Consider the following 18,532-nt stretch of genomic DNA (forward strand, 5'->3'; position numbering starts at 1 on the left):
GAATCATCATCATGCGTGTGTTGGAAAATACGGTAGCATAAGTAATAAATACACACAGGCTAAATCAACCTTAGATTTGTGACTTTATCAACGCATGCGCGTGAGTTACTTTATTTTGAAGTTAGAACGCACACTTCCTTTTTCTTCCTTTTGGAGATTTTGTTAGCGGGAGCAAACGTCAGCATTTGGGTCCACTTCTACTTTTTAGGAAGACACCGCCCCACAAGTCTCACTGCAAGAATGGACACTGAAGAGGGAGAGAAATAATTGTACAACATGTTTTTTTTATTGGTTTTCTTTGGACTGCAGCAACAACAAAAAAATCACTGAATTCTTCTGCGTGTAAATCTATAAAGGTTTTCTGCGTCTGAAACAGTCTAAGCTTTCGGGTGGAGGAGGGTGGTTAATGTCTCAAGCAGCATTTGCAGGCACTGCCTCAGGAAAAGTGTCTCGGTCTGAAATCTGTGATCAGAAATCCTCCCAGTTCGTACAGAGCTCCGCTGCCTCTGCAGAGTAAAGTGCGCAAGTAGCGCTTTGCAGAGGAAGGTTGACCTGCAAGGCAATACAGCAGAGTAAATAACAAACAAACCAAAAATTTATGACAAAACAGAAAATTAAGTGAGTCAAACTCATTATGTCATACTTTTGGAATAAGTGGAGGGGTTAATTTTCTTTTGCAGAGTCCATCCCAGTTGAATCCATCAAACCACCTGAAGAAAAACAGAGTACCATCATTATCATCACCTGCAACACCGAGTTTCCAAGCAGAGCCCTGAATCTGTATTTAATGAAGTCAATCCATGCTCTCACTTGTGCTTCTGAATGGCCTTGGCCCCGTTTCTCTGGCTGCCCAGCCTCTCTGAAGGGTTGCCCCTGGGTGATGAAAAGCAAAACAAAAATAAACAAGCTATGAATTAATCACCCACTTCATGTCCTCAAGCGATGGAAGCAGGATAAAGACGAAGAAACACTAAAATCCATCAAAATACAGGTTTTTGATTTTCTAGTCTTATTAGAAAGTATTAATACCTGCAAAGCTTCTGTATGAAATCACAGGCGTCTTTGCGGAATGACTTTGGGAATTCGATCTGATCGATACCATTAACAGTGGCGGTGAGAACCTTCAGCGGGTCAGAGCCATCGAACGGGAGCCTGGACAGAGAAACACAATCCAGTCGGGAACCTTTGATCTACAGTGATTCACAAAAAGTATGCACACCCCTTGAATTTCCCACATTATGTATGGTTACAACCATAAACCTGAACGAATTTTATATGATTTTTTTGTGACAGATAAAAAAAGAGGTGGAACCTTATAATAGTTATAAGGTGGAAAGAAACCAATAAATGTTTTTTTGACATTTCAAAAACCATTAGTCAAAGCTTTGCAGAACTACATTTTGCTTAAAATAAAACTTTAAGGGGCATCTACCAGCTTTTACATCAAATCCTGCTTGACAAATATGGCAAAATTTATTTGTCTAATTTTTCTTCTTGGCAAAACAACTCAAACTTAGTCAGACTGGATGGAGAGCATCTACGTGCAATTATCAGATCCAGGGATTTCAGATTTCCTTCATGCCTATCTAGATTATTCTAACACAGTCGCATATATTTTTCAAAACACCTCCATTGTGGCTCTGACTGCTTTCTATAAGTTATATAGTGTTTTACAAGTTCAGCTTTGGTCCCATGTGACTAAAGAATGCTCTTCCTCATGTTCCATAAGTTTTCTTTTTTGGATAACTAATGAACATCTTGATGAGATGTTCAAAGCTCTGCATGACGATTCAGAGCACATTCCTACTTTAAGTGTCTCCATAACTTTAGAGAAATGTGTCTGAAATATTCACAGAGCGTCACGATGCCTCTCCTTCACTAATGTTCTCTAATATACCTTAAAAATGAACTCCGCCTTACTAATTTACCAATTCCGAATCCCCCAGAGCTTATTTACACTAATTAGAGCAAACGAGCTGATGACAAATTCATAACGTTTCAGATTTCTCTTTGTATCACAATAAATCCCAACAAAGCACATCATAGTTTGTGGTTGTAGTCTGAATGTGAAAACCCCAGAGATCTCAAATCTCTTGACAAATCTCTTACTTTTTACTTTAACATCACCCCCAACAACACTTTAACAAATGATGGCTCCTCAAACGTTAAAAGCTTACCTACCGCTGAGAAGCTCAAACACAAAAACACCCAGAGACCAAAGATCTGCGGATGTACTGTGGCCTTTGCTCAGGATAATTTCAGGCGCCATGTAGCCCAGCGTGCCGCAGAACGTCCACGTCTTCTTACCCACCTCAACCCTCTTCAGACATCTGGAGCCAATCTACGGTACACATCCATACGGTCAGCATTACCACGATTTAAACTTTGAGCTTGAATCAGTTTGTAGTTACCAGTTTGCCATAACCATGCTCATCCAGAACAACGTTTTCAGGCTTGACATCTCTATACACGACTCCTCGACAGTGAAGAAAACTCAAGGCCTTGACGACACAAGCTGTGTAGAACTTGGTGCTGCCGTCGTCTATGAATCCCCTGAAAAATAACGGAGAATTTATCAATCAGAGAAAATCAATAAAAGCAGCTGTCATTGACGGAAGCAGTATACATTACAACTAGCAACAAAAGGTGACATGACAAAAGCCAAAACAATCAGTGGTTTTTGTTTCATTGTAATAAAGTCTGAATGAAAACAGTGAGATCGGTATTGATTATTTTCAGTGCACATGATAAAACGTGACCTCGCTGTCAGCTGGCTGTAGTTTCACACACTCACTTCTCTTTGAGTAGGCGAGACAAATTCCCACCCAGGCAAGCTTCTGTCAAACTGTAAAGATGGTCAGCATCTCTGAACGTCTTGTACAGTCTGTAATCAAAATAGAAAGAAAATTGTTAAAGTCACCGTTCTACATGAATGCTTTCCCCTTTTTCATACTGTAACCACTTTAGTTGACTTGTATTTAATGTATTTAAGAGGAGTTTTATTTGGTAGACAAATAAAAGTAATGCATAACTATGAACTTAAAGGGAAATTATACTTTGTTTATAGGCTTAAAGCATTATTTTAGTGTTAGACTTTAGCTTTTGGTTTAGTTTGATCCTTTTGTTTTCCCCTGAGTTCCCTTTGTGTTCTTTTGTGTCAATTAGTCACTTTCCCTCAGCTTGTTAGTTTGTTACTCACCCATCTACTCTTCATTCTCTCGATTAATCTCATAGTTATCTTGTCGCTGAATCATCTTGTCATTTAAGAGTCAGTCCGTTGAATCACCTCTTTATCAGATCTTTCCATTGTTGTGTGTATCCTTGCTAACTCTCTTGTATTCCTGTTTCTAAATTGTTCCTGTGGAGACAAGTTTGTCTCCTTGCGCTTGTAGGACAAACACAAGGAGAAAAGCTCTCCTTGCGCTTGTCTCTTGATTTGTGAGTTTCATTCTAATAAATTATCATCTCCATTAATCTGACTCTGACTTTTTCCTGTCAGTGCACAGGCACAGACAGTGCTTTGATCAGCTATTTGTGCTTTGATCGGCTTCTCCAGAATTACCAAGGCCTTTATAGCTGCTTCTCTTCTTGTACAGCCATCCAGTTTGGGTGGGTGGTCATGTCTTGGTAGGTATACAGTTGTCCCATACTCTTTTAACATTCAGGTGATAGAACAGTGCACCTGTCTGCGGTGTTCCTTGGTTTTCCTGATGCCTTTTGTGTAATATTGTTCTCTAACAAACATTTGAGGCCTTCAAAGTATTGGTTTAAAACCACTTCTTCAAATGTTGCTACAATTATGTGCTTTTCTCCCCCCGCCCCCAAAAATAAAATCCCAACAGGTGCAGATTGAGGTTTATGGTTGTGGTATGACAAAGTGTGAAAACGTTTAAAGGGTGTAAATACTTTCGCAATCTTTTGAGACGAGTTGCTGAATGAGTGACACCTGACAATGAATGGACAGCGGGCTTCCATCAGGATGCTGCGCTCTCTCAGAATGTGCTCACGCTGACCGCTGTTGAGAATCAGCTTCTTCTTGAGGACCCTCATGGCAAAAACACACCTGGTGTTGCTCTTTAGTTGCACCTGAAAGCGATGGGGCGGGGGGAAAAAATCAATACACAGCCTTGTGGAAAGAAAGAATCTCAATGAGGCAGGAGCTCTGGGTTCGGTGCGATTGTGAGTGAGAGATCAAGCATTTACCAAATCCACGTGACTAAACTCCCCGAGTCCCAGGGTACGAATAATCTGGAAATCGCTTAAGGTGGAAGCTGCCAGGGAGGCAGGATCCTCCTTTGGCCTGAGGAGGAAAATACAGATGAAATTGTGTTTTTCTATGGATGTAAAATAAGATACTATTCTGCTTTGCTCCTCACTCGTCTTTTGATTCATTGCTCTGCTGCAGCTGTGGAGGGCTGTCAGATCCTGAACCTTTGATAACATCTCTAAAGGTCCTGAAACGCAAGCAAGCAAGTAGAGAAAATTCCTAATTTTTCTGGACAAAAAGAATCACAGTATACATGCAACAAATAAGAGCGTAGAAACTGAATCAGATGCTCTCAAAATGCGTTATTTAGTCTGCCCAGATTGTCATCTTACCTTCTGTCTATTACCAAGCATGTCACTTCTCCAACAGCCATTACATTTACAGGCTGGATGATTTCTCTGAGAGCAGAGAGAAATAAACAAAACCATATGGATATAATTGATAAATGAGAATCAGACATGCATTCATCAACTGCAGGAAAGTAATTCATTTTTAGGCTTCACAGTCATTTTTAAAACAAAGAATTGGTTGCAGAGATTAGAATTTATTCTTTATATTCTACACAGACTCAAAGATTATAGAGAAACTCAAATATAAACACAAAGTCTACAATCAAGAAGCATTGTTGGTTAGAGGATGTCTTTTCACTTGCCAAGGGCAGAGCCTTTTATTCTCCTATTAGTGGTTATGACTGATAGCTGCAGGACGTTTGTCTTCCAAGCAATAATTTGACAACAGTCACTGGATTGACCAATACTCTAATCAACAGAAACATTCAGAAAGTCAGTAAAGAACCAAGGAAGAAAACTGCAAATTCACTAATATGGGAAATCTGCTGGAGATAGTACTGATCAACTGAATATTCAAAGATCCTCGCTTTTTAACAAAAACACATAAGTAAACATTATTCAGATGTGTTACCACAACCTCAAAGATCCAGACTGTTCCACAGATGAAAGACAATTGGTTAGAATAATCAGGAACGATTTAGGGACCAGGACTGCACAGTGGCACAGTTGGTAGAGTTGTTGCCTTGCAGCAAGAAGATCCTGGGTTCGATTCCCAGCCCAGGGTCTTTCTGCAAGGAGTTTGGTTTGCATGTTCTCCCTGTGCATGAGTGGATTCTCTCTGGGTACTCTGGCTTCCTCCCCAGTCCAAAACATGACTGTCAGGTAAAATGAACTCTCTAAATTCTCCCTAGGTGTGAGTGCATGGTTGTTTGTCTCTGTGTTTTTCAAAGGATCAAACAGGGAAACATGAAGTTTCTGGAATGGCCCAGATCTGAGTCTTTGTGGACAATTTACACAATTTTCCACCAGTAGCAACCATCTGAATGTTGCTGCTGAGACTGAGACAAAACAGACCAGACAACATTTTGTCAACCTGTTGTCCAGCTTTTGTTGAACCAGTCTGCCCATTCTCCTCTGAGCTCTAACATCAGCAGGGCATTTTTTTTTTGTCCACATTACAGAAATATGCACAATAGTTTAAATTTTTCTAACCACTATTTGTAAACCTGAGAGATGGTTGTGCATGAAAGTCCCAGTCCCAGAAAGCCTCAGCAGTTTCTGCACTGCAAAAAATGTAATCCTATCAAGTACTTTTGGTCTAGTTTTTATTCTAAATATCTTAGTACACAGAAGTAAGACAAATATAACTTACAAGTAGCTTTTCAGCAAGAAATAGGAGCTTGTTTTAAGTGAATAATTCTTTAATATATTGATGACACAGTCCTAGTTCCACTGGCAAATTATCTCACATGGAACATGGCAAAAATATCTTGTTATAGGAAAAATTGAACAAGTATCTTTTCATTGATATTAAGGAATTTCTTACTTAAAACAACAAAGATAAGATTTTGTGTTTTTGAGATGAAACATTAAGACTAGCCTGCCTGGCACAAACAGCGACGTACAAAGTTTCTTAAATCCCTCTTTTTTGCTCCGTTTGAACTTCAGTAAATGTTAGTCCCATTTGTGTCAATAGGTTGTGTCATAGTAACAAAGTGGCACATGTGTGTATACATATTTAATTCTCTCTATATAGCGATATCTTTGATGCTCACTAACTCTGTTTCTTACCCCCAAAGAGCTTTTTCTCCAAACCACTGTCTCTCTGAGAGCTCGGCCAAAACGATCTGCTCCTGACGGCCTGGCTTCTTCTCTGTCACACTCACCTAAAGAAAAAATGGTGATGAACACTGCAGAAAAGAGGCACAGTCTATTTTCCCTATCATAAAATAATTACTATTGCTGCTCTGACATTTGGACTCAGTCTAAGCCCATTTCACTGAAAGTCTCTTTCTAGCTGAGCTGCTGTTAGAGAACATTTAACTTTACCTGGCCTTTGCTAATGATGTAAAAGGTGTCTCCGACAGCTCCCTGTCGAAAGACGTAGTCGCCATCTGAGTAATTTGTCTACAGCAGAAGGAATTTTTTAAAAAGCAAGAAAAGAACTGTGAATGTCTTCACTTTTCCACAGACGTGACACAAAGGAAGATTGAAGCTGAAAATGTTACCGAATTCTGTTAAAAAAACATAAATCAATATGCACCTCTTGCACCTGATCAAACAGTTTACTGATGACATCGTCTGGCAACGACTGAAGAAAAGGAACGCTGCGCACAGACACAAAAAAGACACAATAACATTTTGTTTAATACAATTTTTTTATATATATATATATATATATATATATATATATATATATATATATATATATATATATATATATATATATATATAAAACAACAGAGATCCGGTGAGAATAAACGGAAGCAGAAGACAATATTTAAAGTTTCGGGGGTCTGATGTTCACCTTCTCAGCAGCTCCACTGAATGAGAAAGACGGCTGAGGCCACACTGTGTGAGGACAGAGTGGTAACTCTTGCGGTCGATAGCCCACAGCTTGCTGTCTGTCTGTGCTGCAGATCAAAAGACAAAGGCAAGAGGAAATGATAAAGGTTGTGTCAGTGACACGGGCGCTCTGATATAAACACTATGGACAATAGCAAAGACTCACACTGCCTGCAGCCCGTTGTGGCTGAAGAGGAAAGCTTCAGCTGTGCATTCAGACAGTTTAGGTCAGGGCTGCATTAAAAATGTCTCCCTTTTCCCTCTTACAGAGGACACTGAAGATAAATCTAATCTAATTCCCTCCACCATAAATACCCCCTTTCTTTATAATAGAGTTTGAAAGTGGTGTAAATTAATAATGACCCTTATTGATTGGTTCACGGAAGCTTCCTGCAAACGGAAGTAGATGTCCTCGAGACGCTCTAATTACATCCAATATCTAATCAGATGGTACTGCCCTGATATCTTAATTTCCCCACTAGAATATTCTCTGTGTGCTCCTAATTTATCACCACATGACATCTCATTGTTGGCTACTGCTTTTTGTTTCAAATCTACTCCGTTCAAGTCATATGGGCCGTCTTCATGCTCTTGTCTCACATAGAAAGCTTTGCAGACATTTGAACCTCTAGCGTTTTCATATTTTGTCGTAATGCAGCTACAAATTATATTTTGTATGATAGACAAACACACATTAGCACAGAATTGCAAAGTTTAAGATAAAAGACACATGGATTTCACATTTTAATTTTTTTTTTTTTTTTTACCAGTAAAAGTCTGAAAAGAGATCAACTGTTTTCAATTCACCTCCGGTCAAATGAATTTAAAACTTCTTCCCATGGCACATTTAAGCAACCACCTTCTCCATTCTTATGCTTGAAATTCAGCAAAAGGCAAGAATGAGAAAAAAATACATCAAAGGTTGATATCTACATGTAGAGCACCATGTATGGTGGAAAACTCGCACTCCTCATTCTTACTTCAAACAACAACATGATGGGACACTGGAAAAAAACTACTGTTGTGTGCAAGTTGTGCTAAAAGGAGCCTGTCATCAAATCTATCCCAGCCTAAAATACCATCTCAATGCACAACATGTTGCAGCAAGAACAGGCGTCCATATTTCTGAAGAAGTATTTGTTCAAAGATCCATGAATGATCATGGGTTCCTAGAAAAGTTATAATTTCACTTTACACTGATCTGATAGTTGAATAACCTAAAAACTGATTAAAAATAATAAACATTTGTAGTTGAGCTCTTAAGAGTTTTTGAATGAAAAGTTATGCTTATTTTCTCAATGTGTAGTTTTTGATTAAAGTTCAATTAAATGCAGACCCTTCAATTAATCCGATTAAACATTTTAATCAAGTCCCACCTCTAATACTGTAATAATAATGAGCTACCTGAGCAGGGTGTACAATGTACAAGTTTTTCCACTGTTTTGCATCTATTACAGAAAATCCCAATAAAATACGGTACAGTTTCTGGTTGTAATGGAACAAAATACAAAAAAAAAAAAGTGTTTACTGGGCTCTAATACTATTGTACGTCATTGTATATCTGTATGACTCAGATCATACAGATATCCTGTGTCACCACACCAAAGCCTCACTGGCAGTGTCAAACACAAAGCGAAACTATTTTCAGGTCAGGGAGGAGATGAGCACGGTGGGCCCTGAGTGAATCCAAAGGGAAAGGATGACAATAATGGGCAGGGAACAAAGGAGGACAGGCTGTCACCGTGAGTTGAGGATTGTTACCAGGGAGCAGACAGATCGCTGAGAGCGGTAAATTGGAATGGCTGGCTGCTCTCAAGATAAAGAAAGCAGATGAAAGAGAGAATTAGATGCTCAGCGATGGCAAATAAAGTGATGTTTCTTCCATTTACACTGATCCCAGCCGCTTCCACAGCCTGTTTACCCACAGCTAATATTTATTTATTTGTGAATCCAGGCCAGATATCTGTGGTGACAGCTGAGAAAGTTTTTCTCCCACAGGGCTGAGATTGGATGAGGGGAAGAAATGAAAGCGCAATGTTTGTGTTAAAAGGATTTGTCCATTCCTTTTTTCTATTTTTTTTAAAGGTGGGATATTTTCAGAGCGCATTTATTTTGTAAATGTTCTGACTAATGCATGCTTGTGGAGAGAAGACCGCCGGCTTATGCAGCAAAGCATTACATGTTTGAAATTCCCCACATCTCTGAAAAAGAAAAAAAAAAAGAAACACGTGAATACGCAGTGCTGTCTATGATTTCAAAAGCGTCTTTGATTTCAAATTCCACAGACGTCCTCTGGCTCACACCGCACCAGAGCTCTGTATTCTTGTGATCTTCACAATAATTATTTATTATCCATCCAAGTCAAAATGAATTAGAAAGGGGCCCCCCATCAGTACTCCCTGTGACATTCCTCGAGCGATAATTGTATTTCGTTGTAAAAAGACGTCAACACAACGCCTACCTGAGACGGAGTAGGTGTGGGTGGAGTTGTAGAGGAGCGCCAACTCTCCAAACATGTCCTCCGGCTCAAAGGTGAGCACCTTCTGTCCATCTTTTGTCACGTCCAGTCTTCCTTCTGCCAAGGAAGTAAACAAATTAAAAACATTTAAAAATACCAAAACACAAAAGATATTAGTATTGAGGTTTTCTATGACTGACCAACATAAACTAGTGCGCGATAATGAAGTAGAAGAGAAAAGATATGTGGTTTTCAAAATTAATTATCGATTAAAAAACTTAAAAGTTAATATTCGCTGCAATTATGGCCAGAAGCAAGTATTTTTGGATATGTCTCTACCAGAGCAGTACAGTCTTTGTAAAACAGCTTAAGCATATGTAAAAATCAGTTTGAATGATTTTTACAAATTCTCAATTGAATTTGGGTCTAGACTTTGACTAGGCCATTCCTACACATGAGCATACTTTGATCTAAACTAAACAATCCCATTGTAGCTCCGAGAGTATGTTTAATGCCGTTGTCCTGCTGGAAGCTGAACTTTGGAACCACTCCACTTTCACAGATTGCTACTGGAGTTTAAGGGATATGAGTGTTATGGAAGGTACAGACATTTAAATACTTGCCGTGTACTTTTATGTTGAATAATGTGGTGTAATTGAGGATGCAGTGTAGATGCAGCTCATGTTGTAAATGACTAGAATGGCAGGGAGATGGCACCCACCAATAGCTGACAGTTTCACCTTTTCAAGGAACCATTAGCCATTTTTCTGCTCCCTCATTACATTTCAACCCAGAATAACAGCATAGGTCCCTTTCATTTCCATAACTGTGCGATAGAGTGGCATTCAATCTTGTCCAATAAAAACATCAGCCTGAGCCAGAACACAACAGAATGCAAATTTTAAGAAAAGAATGTAATCACATTTGCACTGGAGCACCTATAATCTAGGATAAGTCCTGATAAACAACTTGAAGTAAGATGAATGTTGTTGATCTTAAGAAGAAAATGACTTACCTTCTAAAACAAAAGCCTGATCCCCGGAGGTCCCCTCCTGGAAAACAAAGCAGCCCTGATTGATGGTTGCTCGGTGCATGCAGGCAGTGACTGCCTTGATTTCTTCTTCATCAAGGTTCTTCAACAAGTCATTTTTCAAAAGCGCCGCCTGGATCAGCCTTCGAGATCTGAGGATATAAAGACATGACGCATATGTCACACTGTTGGTCATTTATCACCTTGAATGCAGTCTGGTGAAAGCTTGCACGAGGTCTTTAAGAGATACTTGTTGATTAGGAGTCAACAAGAGCACGAGTTTTCACTCAGAGCTGGTGTGAACTGAGGGAACAGCGCGTGCTCTTACTCCTGGCTTTTGTCACAGCTTCTGTGCGAAACCACTGCGATTGTCATAGGGTCTGGACTGAAGGGCTCTGAAATGACTGTCTGCCTTTTTGCACTCCGGTTGTCCTCAATTTGAGCTGCAGAAGCTACAGTAGGAGTAAAAAACACACACGCACACACACAACATGTCAGGATTCTAGGTCAGGTTAAAGCTTGTGGCACTTGTTGCCCCTCCCAAGATATCACACATTAAAAGCATCAAATCATGTACACCTGCAACAACTGCGGAGGGTCCAGGGAGTGAGAGGGCAGTTCTGTAGCGGTCTAGTTCTTCTTGCAGCCTACGGATGAGTTCGTCCTTTGTGTCCAACTCCAGCTCTAACTCATCTATTAGTGTGTCCCTCTGACGAAGCTCCTCAATCTTGAGCTGAAGTGCAAACTGGAGGTCGCGAAGTGTACCCATCACCTGCATATGTTAGATAGATGGATGGATGGATGGATGGATGGATGGATGGATGGATGGATGGATGGATGGATGGATGGATGGATGGATGGATGGATAGATAGATAGATAGATAGATAGATAGATAGATAGATAGATAGATAGATAGATAGATAGATAGATAGATAGATAGATAGATAGATAGATAGATTGATTGATTGATTGATTGATTGATTGATTGATTGATTTTGTTGTGTTTTTCTATCCTCGTATTTTACTCAAAGAAAATAGAAGACAACCAGAAATGAAATTGCAATGACTCTACAGACACTTGTACAAACATAACAAAATGCAGTAAATTCAATGCACACACACGATTTCTGGCCAAAGACACAATCCGATCTCTTACCCTGTCGATGCAGGGGTGATTGCCTCACTTGTCTCCTGCGGGTCTGTGCATGTCTGTCAGCGGGCAGTCCGTGCGACAGGTGCACATCTCTTTCGTAAGAAAGCGCCCAACTGAAGGATGCTCCGCTCCCCTCTCCCGCTGGCCGCGGCTGCACAGACGGCGCAGCCAACCAATCACATGACCCACGCAGTCCGGGAGAGGGAGGGGGTAATGACAAATGCATGGACTGGATCCGAACTGGGTCAATGGGTCCTTGGAGAGCGGTTGAAGAGCCCATGGGAGGATCCGCCAAACTGCGCGAAGAACATTAATCATTTCACTGGAAGAAAGAAAAGAAGAAGACTTTTTACTTCTTCAATCAGTGTTTGTTCTGAGCGTTTGATCAGGGTGGTTTGATATATGATCTTTTACTTTTTCTGTGAAATTGTGTATTCCGTTACTTTCAGTAATTTAACTAATCATGAAAGCCATGATTGACAGAATGCTCTCGATAAATAGCACCCTACACACACCTGATAAAGCCCCTTCTAGAAGAAAATCTACTGTGGTATTTTACTCCATGAGAAACTCCTGAAGCAGATAGATAGATAGATAGATAGATAGATAGATAGATAGATAGATAGATAGATAGATAGATAGATAGATAGATAGATAGATAGATAGATAGATAGATAGATAGATAGATCGATAGATAGATAGATAGATAGATAGATAGATAGATAGATAGATAGATAGATAGATAGATAGATAGATAGATAGATAGATAGATAGATAGATAGATAGATAGATAGATAGATAGATAGATAGATAGATAGATAGATAGATAGATAGATAGAAAATAACTTTCTCAAAGGAATGAGACACTGCTTTTTAAGTGCACAAGTGACACAGTGATTTGAAGATGAACAAGTAGTTTTAATAATTTCAATTCTGCTCAGAGAAGTGCACCAAAGCGGCCGAGAAAAACTGCAGTATACGTGTCTGGTGATATCTTTTCAGAAAATGACTAGGTTTAACCAGAAGGTGGCGCTAGTGTCCGCCGTGAGCTACTGTTGCTGGAGAAGAAGATGGGCCACCGTTAAAGGGAGCAGCGGTTTTGTTACGAACTATCAAAAACCTTACTAAGAACGTTTTAATATTTAAACTTTCAATATATTTCTGGTGTGTTGCATTTGTTCGAGGTGTTAGAAAATGATCCTCACCGTGAAACCGCTTCAAGGAAAGGAGTGCAGTGTTCAGGTAACTTACACGCAGCTAATGCACACAATTGGCTAACCAGGTGAGCTAACTGCGGTGGTTCACTAACAGGCTGATGTTAATCCTACTGAAGTAAACCACTGATACGTTTTCAGTGAAATTTACCTAAAATGCACTGCTTGGTGCAGGTAAACTCTGTTGGTGGATAAATAAAAAGTCCCTCATGGTTAGCATGACAGCTAAACCGCTAGCAGTTTGTTGTAACACTTTAAAAGCCTTTCTACAGGCCAATAGAGGAGATAAAGGAATACACTGCACTGTTTAATACTTTTTTAAATTAAAGGACCGTTTCTGAGTCTATCTGTAAATAGTTTAGTTTTCTTGCCACAATATAAATAACACCTAACAGAAGGACACCAGCATCTTAAAAAGTTAGATTAAAACAGGCTAATTATGATGATTATTACACATGGATGTTCTCTTTTTCCTCATATTTTAGGCGGATAATGCTGGAAATTAATGCACAACGAAGAAATAGATTAAATAACGAAAGACTGCGGTTGTTTTCAGCACCACCAGGGCTAAGAGTTTTGGAGAAGTCTTGAGTATGTCACCAAAAAAATAATAGTCAGATAGGAAGAATTAATATCTCAAGATAATTTGTTTTGGTTGTAATTAGAACAGTTACAACTTGTGGGGAATGTTGGTGTTCTTTAATTTACATTAAACCTTTGAAAGAAACATTAAAAACAGCCTAATTAAAAAATGTGAGTGGGCAACTATAGTTCAAAAAGCCATCTTGAAGTGTTCTGTTATTTTAATATTAAGAATGAGTCTCCCTTTGTTCAGTCCAAATCTCAAGGTACTTCCTCAAAAGTGAAAAAAGCCTGAAAATGAACTGTAAATTATGTCAATGTTGGAATATAATTTAAACTTTCCATAGGCTAATGAGGCTTCCACTCATTTGAACTTTTGCTTATTTGCCTATAGACACTTTAAAATATCAACTGTGTGTGATGTAAAAATTATAACTTATCTTCTGGTAAATCAAACACAATTTTGTTGGACTAAAAACTTTAGAAATAAGTTCCAACCATGTGGCTGACTGAAGGTTGAACATTTAAAATGGATATCAAAGAATATTATTTGTACATTTCTTTTACACTATCACCAGGAATTTTCAAAACTGCAACCAGCAACACTGAAAGAAAAGCTCTTTGTTTTTAGCAGTACAGCAAAATGGCATCATCACCAATCAAGACATTAGAGCACAAATTAGAGTTGATAACATTTTTAGCATCTTCCAATCGTATGATATGGATGCAGTGGTTTTGTTTTTGTTCTACCTTGAATAAATGTCTCGATAGCATCACAAATGTGCAACTACATTTAATAGAGCAGGAATTAGTTGGTAGTTTAAGTGCCCAAAAAAAGAACTTTGAACTGCACTAATTGTGAAAAGAGCAGAGATGTACAAATCAATAGACCAGTGGTTAGAATCATCCAATTTTTTTTACTTGCTCTGTTCAGAGAATTATTTCACTAAGATAAAAAAAACAACAACTATATTTCCAGTCTTTAAATGCATCAAGCGAGATACTTTGAACTTTTATTTTAGTTGAAGTAAATCTGCTAAAAGTTACTTACATGGACTTTAATTGGGAATAATTTTGTAATTTCTTAATTTTTATATATATATATATATATTTTTTGCTTTACTCAAAGCTATTATCATTGTTAGAATTGGCAAACATTTTTCTATTTTTCTTTTTGAAAATCAGATTTGGCAGGTCATCTGTCAAACAACACCGTGACTCTGTGTTGACGTGAGATGACCTGAGTGGAGCAGCTCAAGCAAAGATGATTTTTGAGGAACAGAAGCTCTTTGGTGCAGAATATCTCCTGATTCTCATTAAACATTTGAGAACTGACTAGTGTATGCTCATCAGGCTTTCTAATGACTAACTTCAGAAGGTCGCCATATGCCGTCTTTTACGAAGGAATTTATTTGCCGTATTGTTTGCTCCAAGCTGACGTAACTGCAGCCAGAATTGGTTCCAGATGTCACATTTGTCTTTGTGTTCACAGCAGCAGTTATTTCTGAAAAATGTGCAAAGGCTGTAAATCAACCTTGTGAACATTTTTGTGTAATTTTATAATTATACCAGTGATTTATTTTTTTAACATAACAAGTCAGAATCACAAGCACTCAAAAGCAGATAATTGTCACTTTCATTTTCACAAACCAACACTTCTGAAATTACATGTTCCTAGTTTAATCTATGATCTCATAAAAAAGGCAAAATATGAATTTTGTTAAAGAAGTTTAATACTAGTTAATGACTCCCATTAATGTTTTTGTTAGATGTCCAGTTTGCACAAAACTTTTGGCTATAAGCTGCAAGATGTTCTGACCGAAACTTATTGTTTATCTATTACAAAATGTCACTTTTATAAGGAAAAATATCAAGATTTTCTACATCAGAGCCAAAAATTCTGACTTATTTATTTGCATACAACCAAATTGTTTGCATGACAAAATCCAGTAAAATACTGCATTTGACACCCTCTCAATTTGTAGCATTTCTTAGTTATCTCACTGCTGAGTTGTTTGATGTTTTCTTTCACCCCTTCTCACCGTCGTCTTCTATGCTTTCAGCCTTCGCCTCCAAGTAGTGGCTCCTCCACAAAAAACTTGGTGTTAAAAATCAGTGGCAATAAAAGCATTCCCGTCTCCTCACATTTGCAAAATTGCTCTTGAACACACCGCAGAAAAAGACTCCCAACTGTAAAATTGCCTGCAGACGAGATCATAACTTCCCAGTGATGCGTTTCTGAGTGAGATGGGAAGTAGGAAAAGCCGGTTTCTGACGCCTCGCATCATTTGGAGGTTTGGTGCGTCTGTGCGGCTCGTTCTGCACGTTTTGGAATGATGCAGCTGGAGTCGCATGGTGTTTTGGTGGATGGGAGGCCTCGGTCTTTCCTCCATGGAATTTAATTTGAAGACGTAAAAAAGACCCAGAGAGGTAAAAATACAGTAGTAAGAATTAATTTGAATAAGATTCCAGAAATTAACATTAAAAATTAAACATTACATTGTAATCCTTTATTTTATGATAGCAATTCACCATTGTCAAAACAGAAGTGTGGAATTAATCAGATTTGAACTTTTAATCAGATGGTAATCATACTGTTATTATGCTGCACGTCCAGATAAATGAAATGCCTGTGAATTCTTACCCAAGCAGTTTTTCACTCACTTGTGAATCAGATAAATTTCAGCTATTTAGCTGTCGCTCAATTGTTTGCCACGAGATCAGTATCTGGGTAACCGAATGCAATACGGCGGTCAAATAAGATAAGATAGATCCGAAAGGGAATCGTGCGAAGCTGCGACTGAATCATTGCGCTGTTGATGCTGTAGGTCACCGAAGACGAGAAAGTGTCCACGGTGAAGGAGCTTGTGTCTGAACGACTGAACATCCCTGCAAACCAGCAGCGGTTACTCTACAAAGGGAAAGCGCTTGCAGGTAGATTTACCGACAAGCATCTCACAACTGATATATATCCAGCCGTCCTTTTGTTTGAGGTTTTGGTAATGGATTGTCACATTTCTTTCAGACGAGCACAGACTGAGCGATTACTCCATTGGGCCTGAGGCCAAATTGAATCTCGTTATCCGTCCCGTGGGGGAGAGAGCTGCAGCTCCGGGGATGGCAGGCGGCAGCAGCAGCAGCAGCAGCAGCAACCCGCAGGGAGGAGTGTGGCAGATTGTATCCACTATACTAGCCAGACACTTCAGTCCAGCAGATGCAGCTAAAGTTCATGAACAGCTTATGAAGGTAATAATATTAATCATGTAAAAATCCTGTGCCCCCTTCAGCTCCTCGGCAAGTACCAGAAAATAATCTAGAATTTTAATTGATCATGGTCATGAATTCTTCCAGAATGCAAATGCAGTATAAAGAAGATAAATGCTTTTCAAAACTTTTAACTTATGATTCCATCTTGCGTGGTAGTGCAAGATTAATATTTCTAGAAAAAGGATCATTAAAAGTTGGTGTTTCTTTCTTGTTTCAGCAGTATGCAGTGTAGACTGGAAAGGGTTCCAAATGAGGAAAATGTTTATTTTAAATTATGTACTTTTATCAACATAAAAAAAAAAAATGTAATATTCCATTTTAAAAATATTTGCCAAATCTTTTTTTCCCCCACACTTTTATCAACTACATTCTGGCCCAGAATTATTCACACTCTGGTTAGATTTAGGTTTAAAATTATTTTTATTCAACCAAGAAAGTGTTTCTGTTTTGCGGATGACAATAAAGCGATGCTAAGTCATATATTTTAATATAAAATCTTGAAGAGCCATATGCATAGGCTACAGTCTCTGGTTCCCCGTCTCTCTCTGCCCTTCTTCCTGTCCAGCTGCTAATGAATAAAGTGCCAGAAAACCTTTTAAAAAATTATTTATAAATTAATAAAGTGAATTGAATATTCATTTTGACTAAATAATTGAATATTTAGACCCTTCTTACTAATCAATGACTATTCTTTAAGTTGCTGATCATTTTAAATGTCTCTACTCAATTTTTACCACTTTTCTTTTGTGATGATTTCCAAGCCCATTAGGTTGGAAAGCCTCCATCCCATCACTCTAATCTGCAGCTCCCTCCTAAGATGTTTTTTTTTTTTTTTTTTCAAATGACATTTCCAATATCTTCAGGTACTGTATGTTGTCATGTTGTCTTCTCTTTCTCACTGTTGCCTTTTTTTGTCCCTCTTCTGTTCCCTTAAGGATTATGAACGTTCTCTTCGACAGCTCAGCCTCGATGATATTGAGCGCCTGGCGGGGAGACTTCTTCACCCCGAAGGCGAGGGAATGGACACCTCTTACATGGACTAACCATTCATAACTTAATTCTTCTGATGTTTTTCTTTTGAGTTATTCTCAGTGCTTGAAGATACAGTGTTTAGACAGGGAGAAAGGAAAGGATCAGTTGAATTTCACGGATATACTGGCTTGTGCCTGATCTCCAGCTGAATGATCACATGGACAACTGAATATCTCGGCTTTTTTTTCTGTTTTGTTTTTTTTAAGCCGCCCAGATAAAAAGGACATGGATGAGAAGATGTGGCTCATTTTTTTCTCTGGCCTTCATCATTGTTGAGTGTTATTGACTCACAGCCTGATCACACAAGATCCGAATACAATGGAATAATTTATGCTGTTATTATGATCTCTGGCTGCTACATTTCCTAGGGCATACTAACTTCTACTGGAGGGTATTTATTATTGTCTTGAGTGATAACTTTTATCTTTTTCCAAGAATTGTGGGCAACATGTCTTATCCCATAATATGCTGTTGACCATTGTATGATTTGTAAATATATTTGTTTATATATATGTTTGCAAACATTAAAACTGAAAAAATCTCTTTCACCTTAATTTATGGGCTGGTCTTTGTTTAATTTTTTATTATTGTTGTTTTAAGACTCTTAGAAGAGGTCATAATAAGGGACAACTATATAGAATAATTTTTATTTTCTAAACAAAATATAAATGTT

The 18,532-nt window shown here is 38.4% G+C and overlaps 2 protein-coding genes across 3 annotated transcripts; one reads left to right on the plus strand and one right to left on the minus strand.

Moving 5' to 3' along the window:
* Positions 1 to 278: 278 nt before the first annotated feature.
* On the minus strand, positions 279 to 11,924 carry prkg1l (protein kinase cGMP-dependent 1, like). Of its 2 annotated transcripts, XM_044111138.1 has the most exons (20): positions 11,768 to 11,924; positions 11,190 to 11,382; positions 10,939 to 11,062; positions 10,596 to 10,762; positions 9,584 to 9,697; positions 7,085 to 7,190; positions 6,821 to 6,884; positions 6,607 to 6,684; positions 6,349 to 6,443; positions 4,600 to 4,665; positions 4,377 to 4,454; positions 4,204 to 4,300; positions 3,947 to 4,086; positions 2,795 to 2,884; positions 2,412 to 2,553; positions 2,178 to 2,341; positions 1,030 to 1,152; positions 811 to 873; positions 644 to 710; positions 279 to 552 (listed from the first exon to the last, which is right to left on the minus strand). In XM_044111138.1, exons 2-20 carry the CDS (start codon positions 11,377 to 11,379, stop codon positions 469 to 471), a joined length of 2,052 nt encoding a protein of 683 aa, XP_043967073.1. In that variant the 5' UTR covers positions 11,380 to 11,382; positions 11,768 to 11,924; the 3' UTR covers positions 279 to 468. The 2 variants fall into 2 exon arrangements, 1 of the variants encoding a protein (XP_043967073.1); XR_006370141.1 differs by lacking the exons at positions 279 to 552; positions 644 to 710 and having other exon boundaries at positions 812 to 873; positions 2,182 to 2,341.
* An 865-nt stretch (positions 11,925 to 12,789) lies between these two features.
* Positions 12,790 to 18,413, plus strand: ubl4a (ubiquitin like 4A). The gene is made up of 4 exons (XM_044111176.1): positions 12,790 to 13,006; positions 16,389 to 16,494; positions 16,586 to 16,806; positions 17,763 to 18,413. The coding sequence occupies exons 1-4, from the start codon at positions 12,959 to 12,961 to the stop codon at positions 17,868 to 17,870; spliced, it is 483 nt and encodes a 160-aa protein (XP_043967111.1). The 5' UTR covers positions 12,790 to 12,958; the 3' UTR covers positions 17,871 to 18,413.
* The last annotated feature ends 119 nt before the right edge of the window (positions 18,414 to 18,532 follow it).

The sequence above is a fragment of the Gambusia affinis genome, linkage group LG03, assembly GCF_019740435.1.
Source record: "Gambusia affinis linkage group LG03, SWU_Gaff_1.0, whole genome shotgun sequence".
NCBI classification, from domain to species: domain Eukaryota; kingdom Metazoa; phylum Chordata; class Actinopteri; order Cyprinodontiformes; family Poeciliidae; genus Gambusia; species Gambusia affinis.

Bases quoted from the DNA above. Each gene is read 5' to 3' on its own strand.
- ubl4a (XM_044111176.1), top strand. From the start codon at position 12,959: ATGATCCTCACCGTGAAACCGCTTCAAGGAAAGGAGTGCAGTGTTCAG. The intron at 13,007-16,388 runs GTAACTTACACG...TTGATGCTGTAG, and splicing joins GAAAGGAGTGCAGTGTTCAG to GTCACCGAAGACGAGAAAGT. The intron at 16,495-16,585 runs GTAGATTTACCG...CATTTCTTTCAG, and splicing joins CAAAGGGAAAGCGCTTGCAG to ACGAGCACAGACTGAGCGAT.
- prkg1l (XM_044111138.1), bottom strand. From the start codon at position 11,379: ATGGGTACACTTCGCGACCTCCAGTTTGCACTTCAGCTCAAGATTGAG. The intron at 7,191-9,583 runs GTAGGCGTTGTG...TTTGATCTGCAG, and splicing joins CCACACCTACTCCGTCTCAG to CACAGACAGACAGCAAGCTG. The intron at 6,444-6,606 runs GTAAAGTTAAAT...TTTTTTCTTTAG, and splicing joins ACATCATTAGCAAAGGCCAG to GTGAGTGTGACAGAGAAGAA.